This window comes from Chamaea fasciata, unplaced genomic scaffold, assembly GCF_029207755.1.
Source record: "Chamaea fasciata isolate MVZ Bird 193981 ecotype frontalis unplaced genomic scaffold, bChaFas1.0.hap1 SCAF_20, whole genome shotgun sequence".
Classification (NCBI taxonomy): Eukaryota; Metazoa; Chordata; class Aves; order Passeriformes; family Sylviidae; genus Chamaea; species Chamaea fasciata.
Window position 1 is genome coordinate 10,787,170 of NW_027094105.1, and position 20,308 is coordinate 10,807,477.

The following is a 20,308-nucleotide window of genomic DNA, read 5'->3' on the forward strand; positions in this document are numbered from 1 at the left end:
ACACAGGGCTGGCAGTGAGGACACACAGGGCTGGCAGTGAGGACACACAGGGCTGGCAGTGTGGGGACACACAGGGCTGGCAGTGAGGGGACACACAGGGCTGGCAGTGTGGGGACATACAGGGCTGGCAGTGAGGGGACACACAGGGCTGGCAGTGTGGGGACACACAGGGCTGGCAGTGAGGGGACATACAGGGTTGGCAGAGGGGACACACAGGGCTGGCAGTGTGGGGACACACAGGGCTGGCAGAGGGGACACACAGGGCTGGCAGAGGGGACACACAGGCCTGGCAGTGTGGGGACACACAGGGCTGGCAGTGAGGACACACAGGGCTGGCAGAGGGGACACACAGGGCTGGCAGTGAGGGGACACACAGGGCTGGCAGTGTGGGGACACACAGGGCTGGCAGTGTGGGGACACAGGGCTGGCAGTGAGGACACACAGGGCTGGCAGTGAGGGGACATACAGGGCTGGCAGTGAGGGGACACACAGGGCTGGCAGTGTGGGGACACACAGGGCTGGCAGTGGGCACACAGGGCTGGCAGTGAGGGGACACACAGGGCTGGCAGTGAGGGGACATACAGGGCTGGCAGTGTGGGGACACACAGGGCTGGCAGTGTGGACCCACAGGGCTGGCAGTGAGGGGACACACAGGGCTGGCAGTGTGGGGACACACAGGGCTGGCAGTGGGCACACAGGGCTGGCAGTGAGGGGACATACAGGGCTGGCAGTGTAGGGACACACAGGGCTGGCAGTGTGGGGACACAGGGCTGGCAGTGTGGGGACACAGGGCTGGCAGTGAGGACCCACAGGGCTGGCAGTGAGGGGACACACAGGGCTGGCAGTGTGGGGACACACAGGGCTGGCAGTGGGCACACAGGGCTGGCAGTGTGGGGACACACAGGGCTGGCAGTGGGCACACAGGGCTGGCAGTGTGGGGACACACAGGGCTGGCAGTGAGGGGACACACAGGGCTGGCAGTGTGGGGACACAGGGCTGGCAGTGTGGGGACACACAGGGCTGGCAGTGGGCACGGATGGCCATGGCAAAGCCACCAGCTGGCATCCATGTGCCAGGACAGAGGGATGGTGGCCCTTTTGGGACAGAGGAGCTTGTGTGAGGCTCTACTGCTTGTCTGATGAAAGCTCTTCCTTTGGGTCCAACTAGTCATGAGCAGGATCATTTCACTGGACTTCAATGGATTTCCTGACTCCAAAGAAACTGGCAAAATGTTTGTCAGTGATTCAGGACTCCTTTTTTCACAAAAAAAAAATCCCAAATTTTCCTGAAAGGAGAAGGTTTTGGAGAACAGCTGAGCAGCCCTGCCCATGGAGCCCATCTCACCCCAGGACGATCCACTGGGGCCACTCTCACTGCAGCTGCCACCTTGTCTGCACCTCCAGGCATCCCTCAGTTCTTCTGGATTTTGGCTGACCCTCATCACACTCCAGCAGCGTCATGAGGGGCTCACTGCGAGGGGAGCTGCCTGACACCCATCCACTCCAACATGTTAAACCAAAACATATTTTTCTTCCACGTTGCTCTTATTTTCAACATTTTGAAAAATCCTGTTTGTGGTTTGTGTTTTTTTCTATTTTTTTTTTAATCTACCACTGGGGATAGATCCTGCCTGAAAAAAAATGAGTGTGCAGCCACTGTTAAGCCATGAAAAGCAGCGACTGGACTGTTATCTAACACTGTTGTAAGGTTACTATTTATCTAGAGCAACTGAAGTTGGCACTCACATCTGGCGCCTGGTACTTAGTGCAATTATTTATGATTTCCACCAAGATTTAAAAGCTCATCGCCGGCCTTGTAATGCAGTAACTGATTGCACTGCTAATGTAATTAAGAAAAGATTATGATGTCCACGTGGCACACCAGATGGTGGCATTCATAGCAATCGGCACACACAACTGGCAGACAACTGCACAAGGGCAGTGAGGCACAGGCAGCTGGAGCTGCCATGCCCCCTATGAATCCAAGTTGTGCATGTGGGCTGCCCCGTTCACCCCCACAAACACCACGCGGGTGAATGGGGCAGCCCATGTGCCAGGAGTTCCCTCCTGGTGGGTGGATGCATCCTTGAGCATCCTCACTAAACCTGGGAACCCATTTGGTGGAAGGATCTTCAGTTTGCCACTCGTTGTTTCCATCAAACTCTCTTGGGAACTGGTGGAGGAGGTGGTTCAGTCTTGCAACTCCAGTGTGCAGTCCTGTGCCAGCTGGGACTGGCCCAGCTCCAACTCACTGCAACAGATCTGGGTTGAATCCACCTTTTCTCTTCCCAAATACTCAGTCAGCAGGAGGGAATCCATAGCCTTGGATCTAAGCGAGTCAGTTTGAAATGTGCTACCCCATTTTGTCAGATGATTATGGGTTTAGGGAAAATTTTGCTTTCACATAAATGGAAGGTTTCTGGCTAATCATGGGAGTCTGGTCACTGAGGGAATTGTACCTCTGCGCATTTTGAGGTGCAGGGAAAGCCCGCTGCTCTGTGCACTGCTGCCTCAGCATGTGGGACTCCAAACTAGGTGGCAACTGCAGGTGCTCTTCAAGAAGCAGGTTCAGAAACTGGCAGGGAGCAGCGTCCTGCAGGAGCCTTTCCTCCCACACATCCCCCTCTCCTGGGACAGGGGCTCTTCTCCCACCGCGGAGCAGAACTTAACCCTTGCAAGGGACAGTTGTGCTGCACTGCTCCAAATCTGGGTTGAATCCACCTTTTCTCTTTCCCTGTTGTGGCCAGGGCCCTCCTGCCTTCTCCGGGGTTCCGCATTCTCCAGGAGCAGCAGGAGCCTGTCCCCTACACCAGTGGATCTGTTATTCAGGATCAATGCCTGTTTGCTCGTTGCACCTTCTGTCGCGGCAGTGATGCTGCAGCCTTGCCTGGCTTCCAGCAGGACAATGGTGAGAGCAGAGCTAGTGCTGTGCCAGAGCAGGGAGAGGTTTCTCTTGGAATCAGTAATGTATGCAAGGAGCTGGTGTCCCCCAAAGCCCATCCAACACCCTGCTCCCCTCTCTGCCAGCGCCTGTGAACCGAATAAAGCGGCTGTGACTCATCTGCTCGTGGTGCTGGGGCTGACACGTGCCAGTGTGCGGGATGTAACCTCGCCGGAGGTTTTTATACCATCTGTATTTGCAACATGAATATTTCAGGCAATCTGACATTTTGGAGACTGGCGTGCTGCAGGTTTAGTGCTGGCAGTGTGTGGGTCAGGAGTGCTGCAGGTTCAGCCCTGTCAGTAATTCACTGCTCGGGCGCTAAGCAGCGCGGGCAGGGCGCCGCAGGGTTTGTTGGCTCATTGAGCCCACACGGCTCTGAACCAACAGAAAAACAGGTTTTGGTCTCTTGCTGCTGGCCCCTGCCTGAGAAGCATAAAGCAGGAGGCAAAGCCACGGCAGCTTTTCTGCCAGTGTCACTGTAATATGGATGGTGCTTACTGTCACTCATGAGGTGAAGAGAGCAGTACGTGGGGCTGGATGGGACAAGGCATTTCTCCTTCAGTGAACTGTCACAGCAATGGCCTCTGTCCTGCTGGGAAAGGGCACAGGTCAGCACACCTGTGGGAGATGCAGGCTTCCTGGGAAGCTCCAGCCAGAACCAAGGGCAATAACTGTCCTAATGGCTACACCAACCTCACAGTCAGAGCTGCTCAGCAGCTGGGGCTTCTGTATGAACAGTTGGCCATGGTGGATTTAGGTTTTCCCATGGAGACCCCATTTCTGAGCTCATATGCCCATCTCTGGCCATAAGAAATTGAGATTTCTCAGCTGTGGGACTGATCAGGCTGGTTTCTGCCCTTGCCAAGGGGGTTGTGATGCCCTTGAGTCAGTGACCTTCTGTTTGGGGCCAGCCAGGTGAGAATGGGGAACATCTCGCTGTTCCCGATGACCTTTCATTAAGGATGTTGGGATTGCAATTTTTCTGGTCTCCCAGTGATACAGTAATTGTCCAGTTTTGACTGACTTTGGCATTGTTATCCACACCAGGTCCTGTCAGATGGATGGGAAGCTTGCTGGGGTGCTAATATGCACAAGCTGCAGTAGCCGAGGAGCCAAACAGCAGTGTCTGAAGATGCCAGCTGGCCTGGGAATTGCCATGGAGGGAGTCAATGTGCTCCTGAAGGAGGGGGTGGAGGCCCTGGCATCCCCTGGTGCTGCTGCACAGGGGGACAGCTTGGGGCTAGACAGGGGTGCAAAATCCCTGGCTGCTGCAGTTTAAGCAGTGTGTGAATTTCTCCTTTTGGTTTAAGAGGAGCAAGGGGTGCTGCCTGTGGCCCTGCGTTTGGGAGCTGGAAGACCAGAGCTGGGGTCCTGCACAGCTGAATGGAGAAGGGGCTGCACCCAAACAAAGTCTGTAAAGGCAGCTGAACTGTGATGAACTTCCCAGTGCCACTGCCAAATGGTCACCTATTAACTGACTGCCTGGCATTCCTTTGTGCAGACACCCAGCCCTGGAATGCTGTCTGCTGCCAGCGTGCTCCTGGGACAGCAGCTTTGCAACCCTGCTAGCCCCGTCCATGGGTTTCCCCTGCACATATCCACAGGGAAGGCACGGACAGGCAGGAAGCACGGGTGGCTGGGCACTGTGGGGACAGCTCCCACCACGAGTGAGAAAGCAAAGCAAGCAGCAGCATTTCATCAGAGGAGGCCTGCAAAGAAAACATTATTTCCTCAAATGTGTTCATCATTCAAAATTGTTCAAGCAAAGGTTTCCATCGTGCTGTGGCCATTACTCATAATCTGAGGATCTGGATGTGTGGCTCTCCTTGGTAATTAGCCGCACGGCGTTCTCTCTGCCCTCCATTTGGTGGAACAGCAGTTGTGCTTTAGTCCCGGGGTGTCTCCACACAGCAAACAGGGCTGGTCCTGCCTGTGGGGCCTTGAAACAGCACTCACGACGCCACACTTCATCCCTGTACCACTAAACAGTGCCTTTGGCCCCTGGGCCAGAGGCTCCCTGTGACCCTGGCAGGTCACAGGATGCTTTGGGCCCTTGTTGTGGAGGCAGCTGGTGACAGTCTCTCCTCCTGGACCATCCCTGAACTTAAGGGGCTGAACCCACCCTGGTCAAAGCCACCATTGTGTGCTACATAAATCTGTTCTGTCTGGCAGGATTGCTGTATACTGGTGTCCTGTACATCATAACTGAAATACAAATGTGACGACTTATCTAGTGCTTCGTATCAACTATGGGATGGAAAAGTTAATGGGGAATAGATCAAGAAACTGCTTTTTCAAAATTGCTTCATGTGTTTCAGAGCAGGTGCCTGGGTTAAAGGAGATTAGGAACTCCTCACTTTTTTAGAATAACCAAGGTGTAAACTAGAAATAAAGAAGGGAAGTTCTGGCTGCAAAGAGATATTTTGGTGCACCAAATTAGAGGTAGCAGGTTAAACCTACCTTCAAGAAACCTTAAAACCAGACAGCAGCTGAGCCGTGACCTGCAGCAACTCCAGCATGAAATGAAACTCTGGGCTGATTTTCCTCCAAAGACAGGCATGGAAAACAAGGAATGTGCAGCACTATTGCACTACTGTGCTAAATGTGGCCATGGAGAGATGAATTCCTGCAGCACAAAGGATTTTAAAGGACTTTAGCTTAGAGGCAGGATGAGGATGCAGGATCCTTTACAGCCTGTTTCTCCCTACTAACTGGGATCCTTTTCGATGATGAAGTCTGACCAGGGCTAGCTGGGAGTTCCTGCTGCCCTTGGGAGTAGGTGTGCAGCAGCGCTGGCCAGTGTCCTTGTGCTAGCCACAGGACTCTGTACATTGTCTGTTCTCGGCTGAAACTTGTGCACTGTTATTCTTTAGAGATGGTATCTGGGAATGGACAGATTTTGCTGTTGCAAAATGCTTGAAATGTGAAGAGGGCGGTGGGGTCGACACTGTCTCCTGGGTTCTGACTGAGGAGCAGATCTGGCTGCTCGGCTGAGGAGCTCTGGGGCTGGAGATGCCAGGACAGGGGCCCTGCCTCCTGCATGGTCTCCTGCCCCTTCCTCGCTGGCTTTGCCCATGGAGAGCACGAGCTGCAGTGCTCTGGGCAGGACCTCACTGGCAGCAGTGAGGTCTCTGGCCACAGCACTGAGCTCCTCCGGAATGGCTGTGGGATTGGCCCCCCAGGCACCCTCTTCAGCCCCACAAATGCTGCCAGCAAACCACTGTGAGGTGCACAGCAGTGCTGCTGCCAGCACTAAGCCCTGAGGAGTGGCACCAGCAGTGTCCACCCCTGCAGCCACGCCGTGCTGTGGCAGTCACACAGAGCAGGGTGGCACGAACACAGCGCGTCCCTCACAGCTGGACAGACCCAGCTTGCATGCAGGATTCTTTGGAGCAGTGTTCTGGAAGATCTGAGCTCTGGCAGCCATCCACCCAGGGATAAGCAAGCCATGTTTGTTCAGCCACAGCGACAGTACCAGAGCCAAGACTGACCAGAATTCCCCCTATTAGGTGTCCTGAAAAGACGACACTGGTATGAACAGGACAGCATGTACAGGACTGCAGAACTCATGAGAAAAGACATGTTCTGAAATAAAGAGGAGTAAATAAATGGATCTTGAAAAAGATGGATGTGAAATATTCAGAGGAAAGCATTATACTTGCAAATATTTATGCTTTTGAGTAACTTTACACGGATAGATTAACCAACTCCAGTGTAGCTATGATTCATGTGCCCAACACCCAGTATTTGCTGATTCAGAGCCATGTGTGCCCTGTGGAAGAGAACAATAGGGCTTTTCCCAGCCTCCAGTCCTGCCGGGGGTTAAAGGTGCCTGCGGGCAGAGGTGCCAGCGCTTGCCCCGGGCTGTGCTGCTGTCCGGCTGCTGTCACTCCCGGGGCAGCAGCAGCTAAACCGTGCTGGGAAGTGACTCTCTCTGGAAAACATGTTATCACAGATCATGCCACAGACACATTGGGATATATGCTTGCAGTGAATCTTTGAATATTTGGTGGATACTAAGCAGCAATTAGAGTCTTCCTTTGGAATCAATTCATTTCCTACCACCGTGGTAGCAGGGTGGATCTTATTGAAACTCTCGGATTTTTAATATTATTACACTAAAGACTCTCTCAGTATCAGCATCTCCGTGGGGGAGCATTAGCACACTGTAATGTGTAACAACTTCTCCAGTTCAGGAAATCTTCTTGTATTTGTAATAGGACATTTGGGGCATATATTATGTATGGGACATATATTTCTCATTTCCACCAGGCATCATCTTTTCTTCTCTCTAAATTACTCTCCAAATCAAAAAAATGCATTGTATTCCTTATCGCTCAAAATATATATATATATTTTTAATCTTTGGATGCAGAAGCCACTAACAGCCATCAGGGCTGTCCTCAGTAGAAGCCAGAGAGCCTTGGTCAAGCAGGGAGGGAAGGGAGCTGCTGTTCAAGACACTCAATACCATGGTTCAGCAAGCACCAGTCTAAATTGCTTTCCTGGAGAGAAGCACCAGCCAGGACAGGAGGAAGGTTTGGTCCCAGCCCAGGGTTGTGTCCAGGACGAAGCAGGACACCAGTTTCTGTTGCTTGCTTTATGGACAGGAACACAAAACCACTAATGTGTACGTTGCCTTCCGGACAAACCTCTCAAACACAAACTAATCACAGCTCACAGTGGTTTGCTTGGTAGTAAGTCTGACCACACCAGGATGAAGAGCAAGGGGTTGAAGGAGCCCTGAGGATGGTTCATGTAACGAAGGGTACGGGCCATGCTGCTGTCCCACGATATGCTGGAATTCGCATCATCTGCTAATTTCAATGAGTGCCTTGCCAGTTTCAACACTGGTGTGTGTTAAGGTTGAGCAGAAACAGACCAGGATGTTTTCTGTGCTGTAAGCGGCTGCTGCTCACCCAGCCAGCCAGGCAGACCCTGACCACGTTGGACCATATCTTTGTATTTCAGGCCATGATGAGACAGAGAATTAAATATATTAATGAATTGAAGGTAGCTGCTGAAACCACTCATCCCTCCCAATCCCAGGGACTTCCTGAGAAGATAACCAGCTCGTTTGCCCCCATTTGCCCTTCCTTAGCCCACAGCAGCTTCTGCCCATCCTCTGGCTGCAGCCCGTTTCAGAAGGAAGGAGATTACCTTGACCAAACCACAACCGTTCGGCCATTCCCACCAGGCACCTCCCGTGTGCCCCGGGAGCTGTCCGGAGCACGGGGGGAGCGCGGCCGGGCGCTGCCCGTTCCCGGGGACGGGGCCGTGGCGAGGTGTGGCCGCGGGGCCGTGCCCGGTGCCCGGGGCCGCGGGCGGGGCCGGGCCGGGCCGGGCGGAGCGGCGGAGGCAGCGCAGCGCGGCGGGCGCGGTGAGTGTCCCGTGGGCCGGGCTCGGGGCCCGGGGCCCGGGGCTCGGGGCTCGGGGCGGGGGTCGCGGGGCGGCGCGGGGGCCGGGCCGGGCCGGGCGGGGCGGGATCTGGGATCTGGGATCTGGGCCCTGCGCGCCGCGGTCCGGCCGCGGTGGGCGCGGAGCGGCGGCGGCGCTCCAGCCCGAGCCCTGCCGTGAGCCGCGGGCCGGGAGCCGCGGGCCTGCCCGGCGCCCGCTCCGCTGCCCGCCCCGCGCCGCTCCGCCCGGGCCCGCAGGCCGCTCCCCCGCCGCCGCTCCCCCCGCCGGGCCGCGCCGCGCCGGCTCCGCCGGGCGATGAGGAGCTGCTTCTGCCTGCGCCGGGGGAGCCGCGACCCGCCGCCCGCCGCACGGGCAACAGTTAAGTGTCCCCGCGGCCGCCGGGCCCCGCTGCCGGCCCGGCCCCGGCCCCGGCCCCGGCCCCGGCCCGCCGGGCTCTGGCGGCGGCTCGGCCCGGCTCGGCCCGGCCCGGCGCGGCCCGGCTCGGCCCGGCCCGGCCCGGCCCGGCGCGGCGCGGCTCGGCCCGGCTCGGCGCGGCGCGGCGGGAGGAGCGGCGGGAGGAGGCGGCGGCGCTCACACGGCCGCGGGGCGGGCGGGCCGAGCCCCCGGGCCGGACCTGCCGGGGCTCCGGGGCTCCGGGGCCGCTGTCGCGGGGATCTGGCACCCGGGCCCGGGCTGGAGCGCCCCGGTGGCCTCCGTGAGACCCCGCGGTTCCTCCGGGGCTGGGGTAGCTGCGGGAACGGCCTCCGGTACCAGCCTTGGGGTAGAGCTCCGGTGACCTTGACCCGCGCCGGAATTTACTGTAAATTTTTCTTGATGACGGTTAGAAGAAATAGGAAAACCCACCTCTGTTTAATGTGGTCTTTTGCTGCGTTTGTAGCACGGGCCTACCTGACTGCCGTGTCTTACCTGTGCCCTGTGCGTGGCTGGAGGTGTGACACCGGCTGGCTTCTTACAGCCGGGCTGGGGCAGCGACACAGAGCTCCCTGTGTCTTAAGTACCCGTGCCTTGCATCACGCAGGCTTGCAAGCTTTCTCTGAGGTTTCTGGAGAGATTTTCAAAGGTCCACCAGTCTTCAGTGTTATCTGCATGTTCCCAGGGCTGGGGCATTCTCGGCTTGGTCACAGTAACACTGAAACCGCAGGCCGGGGTGTCAGCAGGTGTGTAGCCGCCCAGGCTAAAGCTTGGGTTTCCCCATTTTGTGTTTTATTTTAACTGAGTGAGAACGTGCTCATCTATTCTTTAGGGAGCCTGTGTGTTGTGCAGCAGGTTGGCAGCGTCATCCCTGTAATTTTTGGCTGAGATGGACTTCCCTTCTAGACAAAGGCATAACTTGAGCTTCTGGAGGTGTGAGATAAAACTGACGATGTCTCACTCCTGTACCACGTGCATCTCTGACAAAGCGAATCCCAGGCTGAAGGGTGCTGGTAGCCCCCAGGGACCTGTTCATAGCTCTGCCAAGATAGAAATAACTGAACTGAATGTCATTTCAGTTTTCCTGGCCTGGTGCAAGGTCATCTGTGTATGGAAACCTATTTTGATTTGAAACAGGACACTCTTCAGCAATGTGTGCCCATAGTTAGAAGTGCTGTGAAGCAATACAGGGTCTCGATTTTGCTCATTCTGTTGCTTAAGTTCCTGTTTCCATTCCCTTCAGTCACAAAGAGTCGATTTTGCAGCTGGTGCAGGGCAACTGTCTCCTAAGGGAGCCTGTGTGCAGGGGTGATTCCAGGCATGCTTTCGATGGTGGTGAAATGTGACACTGAAATTCTTCCTGTTTGTGATGGTGGCCTCCAAGGCCCTGGTGCTGATTGCCACTGCGGGCTCTTGTTCTGATTGAAACTCTGTCCTGTTCCATGAACAGAAATAGAAAGCTGGCAGGCACCTTGTCCGCTTCCTAGGCGTGGTGGGAGGTGTGGGAGAGCTGCAGCAGTGCGGCTCTGGAGCAGTGCATGGGAGAGCTGCAGCAGTGCGTGGGAGAGCTGCAGCAGTGCGGCTCTGGAGCAGTGCATGGGAGAGCTGCAGCAGTGCCGCTCCAGAGCGGCATGCCTCGTGCCAGCAGTGCTGCCCACCTTCCTCCAGGGGTGGAGTGACAGGCCGAGGGTTTGAGCGGCGTGTGTGCTTTGGTTTGTGGGACCACTTCTGGCAGACTGCAGGGACGCAGTCAGGTAGCTCGGGGGTTTTTTTCCACCTTTGCCTTAGCTCATACTTTTCTGCCTGTGGGAAGAGCAAGCCAGTGTCAAAGTGCAGGGCTTGTAGTTGGAGGAAGAAACAATAACACCATTCTCCCTCTAAGTCCCTGGCTATTTAACTTCAGAGCTTGACCTGCTTTGCTGGCAGCATGATGTTTCTGTGTAAAATGCATTGAAAGGCCTGATCTGGTCATGTACCCAACAGCTCTTGAACTTGCTGAACTTGTTGAAAAGGAGCACTGAGAGCAGAAAATGGACTAGAAACTCACAATAATGCATTCATTTCTGAAAGTGGGTTCTTCTGCTGTATGTGTGTCCCAGCCAGAGCCCAGCTGTGTGTGGTCAGTCACCTCAGTGGAGCCAGCAGAAAAGTATGCCTAGGATAAACTAATAAAGGCGGATGAGCTAACAAGGAAATGGGAGAGAAGAAGCAAAAAGGCTATAAATAGACAAACATGGGAGTGCTGGCAGAAGGGGAATTTGTGTGAGTGTAGGCATGGGTTGTGGGAATAAGGCTGTGCCAGAAACCAGCAGAGTCCCAGAAGGCCTCTGCTGCAGCTGGGCATCAGGATCCCCGGGACACTACGCCTCCTGCCCTGGGGCATGTCTGGGTTGGGAAGGATTCGGGATAGAGCTGGCAGCGTGGTGGCTGCTTGTCCAAGAGTGCATCCTGTCCATCTTGTCCCGCAACCATCCCACTCTGCTCTGCTGCTCGGGGCTGGTGCTGGCAGGATGCACAGGGAGTTTTTCTGTTAGAGACACATTCTTTCCCCACTGGCTTTGTTTGGGCGGCCCCACAGTGTTTTGAATCTTCTTCCTGCCCCAGAGCTCACATCCGGCTTCCTTTGGCTGCTGGGGACTGGATTTGGCCCCACAGCTGAAACAACTTCCAGGGAGCATGCTCCCAACTAATGGGAAAAATGTTCTTCTCATTGTTTTGGGCTGTTCCCGGAATAACCCTGCAGTGAGCAGTTGGGCACAGGCAGCTTTCTGCAGGATGCTGACGGGCACATCCTGGGCTGAGTGCTCGGCCACTGTGATGGTAGGTGGGCATGCAGCTCAAACTCACATTGCTAAAGAGAATTAAAATAACAAGCTGCCTAATAGAGGTATTTATAGAATCCCGCTCCTTAATTTATCCTCCTCTTTCACTGTTTGTTTTTTCATTTTTAAGTTAAAAGGCACAGTAGAAGAAAACCAAACTTTGCTGATGCTCTCGCGGAGAAGCGCAGCGTAACTAATCATCTCTGCGATTGCCCAGCCGGAGACTCCCCTCTGACCCGTGCAGAGTTCACAAAAACATTTATCCCAGTGCGCAACTGACTTCTGCCGCTCCAGGTGCATCCTCAGTGCCACGTGCACAGCGGGCAGGTGCCCAGAGCGGCTGGCCTGGTGTGGCAGAGCCTGGCCACGCTGCAGTGGCCGCGGTAGGTTTGCCTGCAGGGCAGGGGCTGCGGTGCTGTGCCGTCCGTCGGCTGCGGGCAGGGGCAGAGGACGGTGCTGGGCTCTCTGGGCAGGGGCAGCTGGGTGCCCTTTGTGCAGCAGGTGCTGCCGGGGGCCCTGTGCTGGTGCTGCAGTGTTACCCCGTGGTGTCCACCACGGCCGGGCAGGGCCCCATGCCCAGCACGGCGCCATAGAGGGGCTTTGTGTGAGCCGGCACAGAGTGGGGATTGATGCTGTGTCCCCTCCCCCTGCCACGGGCAGGGCTGCACAGGGCAACCACAAAGGTGCCCTTCTTCCTGTGCTGAGGACAGCGTGCCAGCGGGCTGGCGGGGAGGCACACGCTGCAGTTGGAGCTCCTTCTGTGCTGGTGCTGGGGACCCCCGTGTCCTCAGCCTTGCCCAGGCTGACCTGGCAGCTGCTCAGGTTCCTGCCAGGGCAGTTGGACCTTCCTGCAGCAGGCCCCGGCGTGGTGAGACAGGGCCTGGGCAGCGTTCAGCAGCAGGCACTTCATCAGGGTGTGTTTGGAGGCTGGAGGCACAGTGTGGGCAGATCTGCTTCCCTGCAGTGCAGCGGCAGCTCTGTGGGAACCTGCCGTGTGGTGCTCTTAGCATGCTGGGGAATATCATCACTCACCTGGATTTCAGTTCAAAATGGCCTAAGAGAAGCTTATGTCAGCATTCATTACCTCCCAGCTCCTCCCAATATGTAGTAACAAGTTGCCACACTGTTGAGTTACTTGAAGAAGTTTCGGGAAGCGTTCATGAAGAACAGATTGTAAGCTCTTTGTTTAATTCACATTATGTTTATTCCTTGCCGTATGTTTGAGGTTCTGCATTATTTGTGAGGCCTCTGGATGAGCTGTGAGGTGGCACAGGTGGCACAGGGTCACTCATGGCTGTGCCAGTGCCTCCAGCATTCCTGCAGCAGGGTCTGTGCTCCTTGCCCACCCTGGGCACCGGGAGCCTGCTGGGAGAGGAGGGCGAGCCCCTGTGGCTCAGGCTGTGCTCACCATTGTGCCAAAGGTTTGAGCTGCTTTGGGAGTGAGGAGGGTTTGCTTTGCTCTGTGTGCTGGATGTGTGTCCTGGTGCTAAAGCAGAGATGTCTCCTCTGTCTGGTTCATCAGCAATAGTGTTTGCACCATTAGTGGTCACTAGCACCTGTTGTTTTGGACTCCTTAAGTAGTATGGCTGTTCATGTGACATTATTATTATTTACATAGGGCCCAGACTTGCTCTTTTTTATTGCCTGCAGCACGATGTTTGTTCTGACTGGGCATTGTGAAGTATAAACCCAGGTCCCACTGGCACCAGTACTCACCTCTGCCTTTTCTAGAAGCAGTAAGTAACCAGCCATCTAAATGGCCTAGAAATGCTGGGGTTTGATTGCTCTGAGGAGGGAACTGAATTAGGCAGCTCTGGTTCACGGCTTGTCTGGCTGTGCACATTGATGCTTGTTTACACAAAGCACTGCCCTTTTGTCTTGGGGTGCGTGGGGGGCGGTTTTCTGGGGCATTCCTGCCTGAAAGCCAGAGAAGACTTGCTTTAACTGCCTGCCTCTGCAGAAGACCACATGCTGAGGCAGTGGCACCTTTCCCCATCCTTCACCTCGGTTGTTATCAGCCCCTTTCTTGTCCTCTCCTCCTGCTTCCTGCAGCAGCATCCCTCTGAAATTAGTTGGTCTTACCTGCTTCTGTCCTTTTTGCATATCTCCCTCCCTTGACGTTCTCGGTGATGTGTCTCTTCTAGAAGATGCTCAGGCCTCCTCAAGGCCTCTCTGCTTTGCACCAGCCCACCCTGTGCTTCCTCTGTGCTCCCTGGTGTTGAGGCTCCCTGCAGCCTGCATCCAGCGCCAGAGACATCTGTGCTGCTCCTTGAAATCAGCCTGGCTGAGGGGGGTGTGATGGGACTGACGGCTCATGGGGGAGCCCCCAGCATGTCTTAACACCCACAGTGGATGGGGAACCTCCCCATAAAGCCATTAGGGGCAGATTTCTTGCTGTTTCAAATGACAGAGCTGCTTCAACCAGCCTAACTTGTGGATGAAATTTGTTCTCTTTTTGGGAGAGAAGGGACTGAACTTTGGTTTTCCTGTTGCTAGATGGAGAACAGCCCACGGAAGCAACAAAATGAGTCTCAGAGGCTGCCAGCCCAAATTTCTAACCTATTTGGCATTGCACAAGTGTACCCTCTTATCAAAAGCAAATGAAAGTGCAGAAGGTGTGTCTGGCCTAATCCTCTGTTTACCTTGGCCGTCTGTGGTGTGTCAGCACAGGCACTGTGGCATGCGTGTGTGCTCTTGGTTCTCTGGCTTCTGCTGGGGTGAGGTGCCCAGCAGCCCTTTAATTCTGCTGCTTTCTTCCAGGAGCAGTCCATAATGCCCGAGGTGCGGGACCTCACGGACGCCCTGCCCGAGCTGCCCATGGATCCCATCACGGGCGTCGGGGTGGTCGCCTCCCGGAGCCGAGCTCCCACTGGATACGATGTTGTAAGTGGAGCTGTTTGAGCTGCTGCCCTTCGTGCTTCGGTTCTGCGGTGGTGAGGCTTTGCTTTGTCGGGAACAGCATCTCCTCCAGGGAGGGCACGCTTTCCAGCTGTGCTGTGAGGAGTCATTTGGGAGCCAGCTGCACACCTTTCAGCCCACTGCACTTAGTGCTTTCCTTCAGCCGAGGGTAGTGGGTGAAAATCTGCCACTTCATCTTTGCCACTCCGAAGGAGCGTAATTTCCTGCAGGAAGGGTTTACAGAAATAGCTGGCCACCGTGGCAAGCAAATTTAATAATCCTAGTAACATTCATCCTGAAGGAGTCCTAAGTATTGTTCAAATTATATCTCTAAATAAATGGATCCCACATCAGCTGTTTAATCCCACATATCAGCACTGCGCAATGATGATGGGAAGCTCCAGAAAGGGAATCAAAGAGTTTTGCATACAGCTGAAATTGCAAGGATGATTTTGATGGGCAGAATGCAAACCTCTAAACTAAGGTTTGGCAGGAGACTGGCAGCAGGAGAAAGCAGCTGGATACAGCATAGATAAATGTGTGAATAGATAAAGGGAGGTCACTGTTCAACAGCTGCTTGTTCCTTGGATTAGTTGCTGTGTAACCAACAGCAGGATGTTTCTACTCATAGATCAGTGTCCCAAACTGTGAAGTATAAAATACTGACCTTGCAGAGATCTATAGAGAAAGATTTGGTCTGTAGTTCATCTGCTTGCCTTTCTATGTGTCTGCTCCAACTGTGCTACATCACACCTTGGGTTTCCAGAGCCACACAGCTTGCATGGGTGGGAGTGGAAGCCAGCTGACTGGAGGCTTTGCTCACGCCTCTTCAGCTCTGGATCATTGCATGCCTTGTTCAGTGTGAAGAAACAAAATGGATCAGGCTGAAGTAAGGACACAAAGGGAGAATTGTGAAAAGGCTCCTTAAAGACCTGGGAGGTTTTTACATTTACTGTGCTTTTCCAAGTGCTCATTACCTGTGTGAGCCAGGCTGTGTAATTAGCTGCTTGCCCTGATAAAGAAGCACGGGACAGTGTGAGACTTGTGATAACAGAATTGCATTTTGCCTAAATGGCTGGGCAGAGAGAGCGCTCACCCCAGATAGCCTGCCTGTGGCTTAATGGGGAGATGCAGCGCTAACACAGTTTAAACTAAACAAGATAAAAGAGTCTTCCTGTGGCTTAATCCAATTATGGTGGTGGTGTAATGCTGGTGAATGTGGGTCGCTGTCTCCTCAGGGCACAGCGAGGAGCTGCCTTTGCTGTGGCTGTCTGTGCACGGGGGCACTGTGTGCCCTTGGAGCAGCCGTGGGCAGTGCCTGCTGTCCTTCCCCAGCACGGCTGCCACACGCTCACCACGCCAGCCCTGCAGTGTGCTGGCCCAGCTGACAGTGGGAACCTGAATGTGCACCAGTGCAGTGCTCGGCACAGCAGAGAAATCCTGTTCTGAGACATGGGCAATGTGCAGACCTGGGTGGTCTGGGGGTCTGTGTTTCTGCAGGTATGCAATTTCTTAATGAGACACAGACAGCCAGGTGCTGTAAAGCCTTGAGAGGTGTGCTGCCTAGAGCCCTCCTTGGAAAGGAGAGCCACACTCACCTTTTGGGAAGCATTAACTGTGGTGTTTCTTGGGAGGTTGTAGTCTCCTTAGGGATCTAATGGCTCTGTTGTCACTACTTCGTCCTGCAGCATTCAGTTCTACAGGTGGATTCTGAGTTGCATGGAAAAGTATTTCCTCATGTAGTTTCACTGATGGTTTCAAGTTTTGTAGTGAAGTAACCAGCTCTTTCTGAGACACCTATGTTATTTATAGGCTTTACCAGTTTCCCTTTCATTTTTATCCTTCTCCAATTAACAACTTTATCTTCCCTTTTGTTCTCTTTAAAAGAAATCTCCAGGAGCATGGGTGCTTCATCCCAGGTGTAAATTAAATGCCTAGAGATGTCCAGGTCCATTTCCCAGGTTCACGTGGAGCCCCAGGGCTCAGCCTACTGCCCATCTGGAGCTGGCAGGTGGCAGTGCATGGGGGGGTGTCTTGGAAAATGGGCCAGAGGCCTTTTTTTCCACTGTAGGACTTCAGTTACTCCATAATCTCTATTGCCTTTTGTGTCTGCTTAGTACACAAATGCACTGCAGGCACTTGTAATAACTGGCCAGGCCTTTTCACAGCAAAGCATCAGAGACTTGATTTTGCCAAGATATACAGAGTGTGTCTGAACTTAGATTCCTGAAAATCCAACCAAACTGGCAGGACCCCGAGTGCCTGGGTGGGGAGGAGAGGTGGGAGGCAGGAGCCTGGGGAAGGAGGGAGGTGTGGTTCCTGTGCAGCCGTGTTCTTTGCTGCAGGCTGAGCACCAGCTCCCTGGTGGGGTTTGCTCTGGGGCAGTGCCCGAGCGAGCTGCTCACCCAGCAGGAGCAGCCCTGGCTCTGCCAGAGGGGCAGATCACCCTGTGGGGCAGGAGGTTTAAAGGACTCGCGTGCCAGAGACCTGACTGGGAGCAGTACCCCCACTCTGACTGCTGTGCAGCAGGTAGGTCACCCTGTGTGTGCTGGGGGGCCGCTCTGCCAAGTCCATCTGTCTGTAGCACTGTGAGGAGTGTCTCCCCCAGCTTCATGAGGAGAAGAACCATTCCTTGTGCCCAGGGCGCCGCGTGCTCAGTGCCAGGTGCCATATCCTCTGTCTCACACGTTCCTTGCCTCTCAGCCAAGGCAGGACTGGGCAGGCTGGGGCTCTGGAGTGCCTGTCCTGCTGGCCAGGTCTGCTGTGGCCTCTCCCACTTGGCTCCTGTCCTGAGGGCGTGCTGGTCAGGCACAGGACTGCTTCCAGAGCTGCAGGGGCTTCTCCTTGCTTGGAGCCCAGCAGGTGATGCAAGAGGTTTCCTGTTTATACTGCTCTGTTTTCTTTCCCCATGAGTTTTCTCACAAGTTCATTCATGCTTACATTCTCCAGGTTTGGAGTTCAAGCTTACCATCCCTTTATACCAGCAGTTTTCCCAAGCAGACTGTTTCCTGAATATCTTTTCACCATGACTGACTTACCCATCACAGAGGAAGATGCATGTGGATTTTACGTGTTCCCAAATTAGCAGTTCAGGGAAGATTTGAATTCAAGGAATTCAAATAAGCAAAAAATTTCACCAAATTCCTATTCTAAAATGTGGGTGTTTAAAAATCAGACATGTTTCTTTGCAGAGGCCTGAACGCAGAAGCTGTGTGTGTTGTACAGTGGCTTGACCTGAGCTGGGGCTTGTGAGCAGCAGTTGCCAAAACTCGGGGAGCAGTCAGTGCACTTTGCTGCTTTGATCAGACTGTCTCTTGTCTCTCTGCTGCACTCGGGGTAATTGGAGGCCCTGTCAGCACACAGCTCTTGGTTCCTGTGCCTGGAACTTTAGTCGAGTTCCCGCTCGACTAAACATGGGTGCAAAAGTGCCAAGTGTCAGCTCTTTGTTATCAGGCTGCTCTGGGGCCAAGGGCTCACTCGGTGTGATTACAAGAGCCACAGTGCAGCAGTTTGCCCCATCTGAGAGGCATTAGGCAGAAGTTCAGCTTCTGTGAAGCTTCAGACCACGCTGGAGTCTACAGCTGGGTGCTAAGTCTGATGGGGTAATCTTGTTTCTTCTAACCTTCTCCTTGAGTTTGCCTTCTTGCCTCCTCTCTTACTCGACAACGAACATTTTGGGGCCAGGGCTGTTACCAGCTTTCTCTGTGCATGCTGAGTGCTCAGGTGCTGAGAGTGGGGCCCTTCCCCAGTGCATGGTGCTGCCCCCTTCCCATTCCCTGAATCAGCACAAAGTGAGATTTTCTCCTGCACGTCGTGCTCTCTCTCCTGTGCAGGGTCCAGGGTCTGTTTCCTCACCCAGCAGCACCATGTGCCATCAGTTCAGCTGCATGTGGGGTTCCACTGGAGAGGGACATTTGCGGGGTGTGTCCTTGCTTGCGGCACTGCTGCCAAAATCCACCAGTGACCAGGGGTTCCCCCACCTGCTGGAGGCAGCTTTTTGACCTGGGAGCCAGAATTCCTTGATGTCTTTCCACAAAAATAGTCCTGAGATGGGTCGGTTTCTGTGCTCTGTCTTCATGGACCCTCGCAGCAGGCCCAGTGTGCCCCTGTGTGGAGGGTGGTAATGAATGCCTCAATCTGCTGACTTCTCCAAACTATTGTTTGGAGACTGTAACTGAAGTTGCAGTTTCCTCATTAGAGTAGCCTTTGTCAGAGCATCTTTAATCAAGGGTCTCCTGAGAGACAGCATTTTTAGAACTTCTTTTTATACCTCCTCTTGAAAGTTCTTTGCACTGCACCTTGTGAAGAAACTAATGAGGTGCTGTGAAAGTTTGGGCTGCTGTTAATTAGGAGAGGTCTGAGGAAGAAGTACTGCACATGTATTAACTTTATCTTGGCTCACATGTCTCCCCTCTCCCTCTGTCTCTTCTTTGCAGGTTGCACAAACAGCAGATGGTTTGGATGCTGACCTGTGGAAAGATGGCTTATTTAAATCCAAGGTCACACGGTACCTGTGCTTCACCAGATCGTTTTCAAAAGAAAATGTAAGTCCGTTTGCTGAGTGCCTGCATGATTTGCATCTGTGCCTGGTATGCTCTTACCCATAAGATGAATCATTTTATGGAGCCAATTATAATTCAAGCAGGCCTTTTGCTGAGTTCTGGTGAGTAAGGAGGCAAACTGCAATGGCAGAATATTTGCATTTTGTCTCTGTTTCTCATGGAAAGAAATTGCTGACAAAATCTTCTGCAATAAAAGAAGCACAAAAGGGAACGTTTGCATTTCAGCAGCCTCTCACACTCGTTTCCTGCTGCAGCAATGGGTGCTGCACACTCATGGGCCTGATTGATGTCTAACCCAAATTCCTCGAGAAACAAACAATGGAGGTGGTGTTGGTGAAGGAAATGTTGGTTTCTGAACCCAAGGGCATCACAGATATTTTATTGCAGGATTAGCTTGCTTTCTTTGTTGGTTATGGTGCTGATCCTTGAAAATGTGCCCACACTGTGCATATGTGACTGCATTCTTGTAATCTGGTCTGACTATTCAGTATGAGTTACTTCGTGCTTAGCAGCAGTTGTCTGCCCACACTTGCTCTGGAGGAGAGGAGAGACTGTGCAGCAAGAGCTTCACGCATTCTGCTGTGGTTTTGGTTGAGGCGAGTGTGAAAACTTTCTTTTTTTCTGGGGGAACTGTTGACTTCTGCAATGAATGCACTCCATCTAGTGGGTAATCCTGCTTTTGGTCGTGCTTTGGATATTCACGGCGACTCAATTGGCAGGGCCTGGAAGTACCATTTTGTACTCATGTCTTCACTGTGAGGGAACAGAAAAGTGATGGCAGCTTCAGGGGCTGCTCACGGCTCCTGGCAGCGGAGCTGGGGGTTGCCAGTTCCCAGCATTTGACCTTTATTCCATCCGCTTCCCTGCCTGCCTCTAGATTAAAGTAAAGCTCCAGAGCTATGGGAAATACCGCTTCCCGGGGTGGATGGACAGTAATTGTGCTTTTCATCCCTGAGTATGTGCAGTTGCAGGAATAGCAGCCCTGGAATAGGCAGGGAGGCTATTAAATAGGTTTGTGCTGATTTGAATATTAGGTTTGTCTGTGGCTACCTGAAATGTGAAGTTGTCAGAAATAATTACAGGACAGGAGCAGCTGCTGGCTGCAGAGACGGTGAAAATACCCTCAGGTGGTGCCTGTTGGACTTCTGGCAGGAACCCTGGGCTCGGCATGGTTTGGAAGTACCTTCTTCATATTGATGAGGCATAAATTAAAGCAAAAGTTTCCCCTTCCCTCAGTCCTCTTGGCCACATGGG

At 53.8% G+C, this 20,308-nt stretch overlaps 1 protein-coding gene across 5 annotated transcripts in view; it reads left to right on the forward strand.

The window, feature by feature from the left end:
- Window positions 1–8,273: 8,273 nt before the first annotated feature.
- MVB12B (multivesicular body subunit 12B) overlaps window positions 8,274–20,308 on the forward strand; it is a 62,123-nt gene continuing 50,088 nt past the window's right edge. For 2 of the 5 annotated variants that reach the window (XM_066201226.1, XM_066201229.1), the window contains exons 1-4: window positions 10,460–13,330; window positions 14,091–14,209; window positions 14,355–14,477; window positions 18,929–19,036. In XM_066201226.1, the coding sequence (XP_066057323.1) occupies window positions 14,195–14,209; window positions 14,355–14,477; window positions 18,929–19,036 (246 nt within the window). In that variant the 5' untranslated portion in view covers window positions 10,460–13,330; window positions 14,091–14,194. Of the gene's footprint in view, window positions 8,324–8,655; window positions 8,719–10,459; window positions 13,331–14,090; window positions 14,210–14,354; window positions 14,478–18,928; window positions 19,037–20,308 lie in introns of those variants that run through there. The other 3 variants (XM_066201228.1, XM_066201230.1, XM_066201227.1) reach the window with 3 other exon arrangements.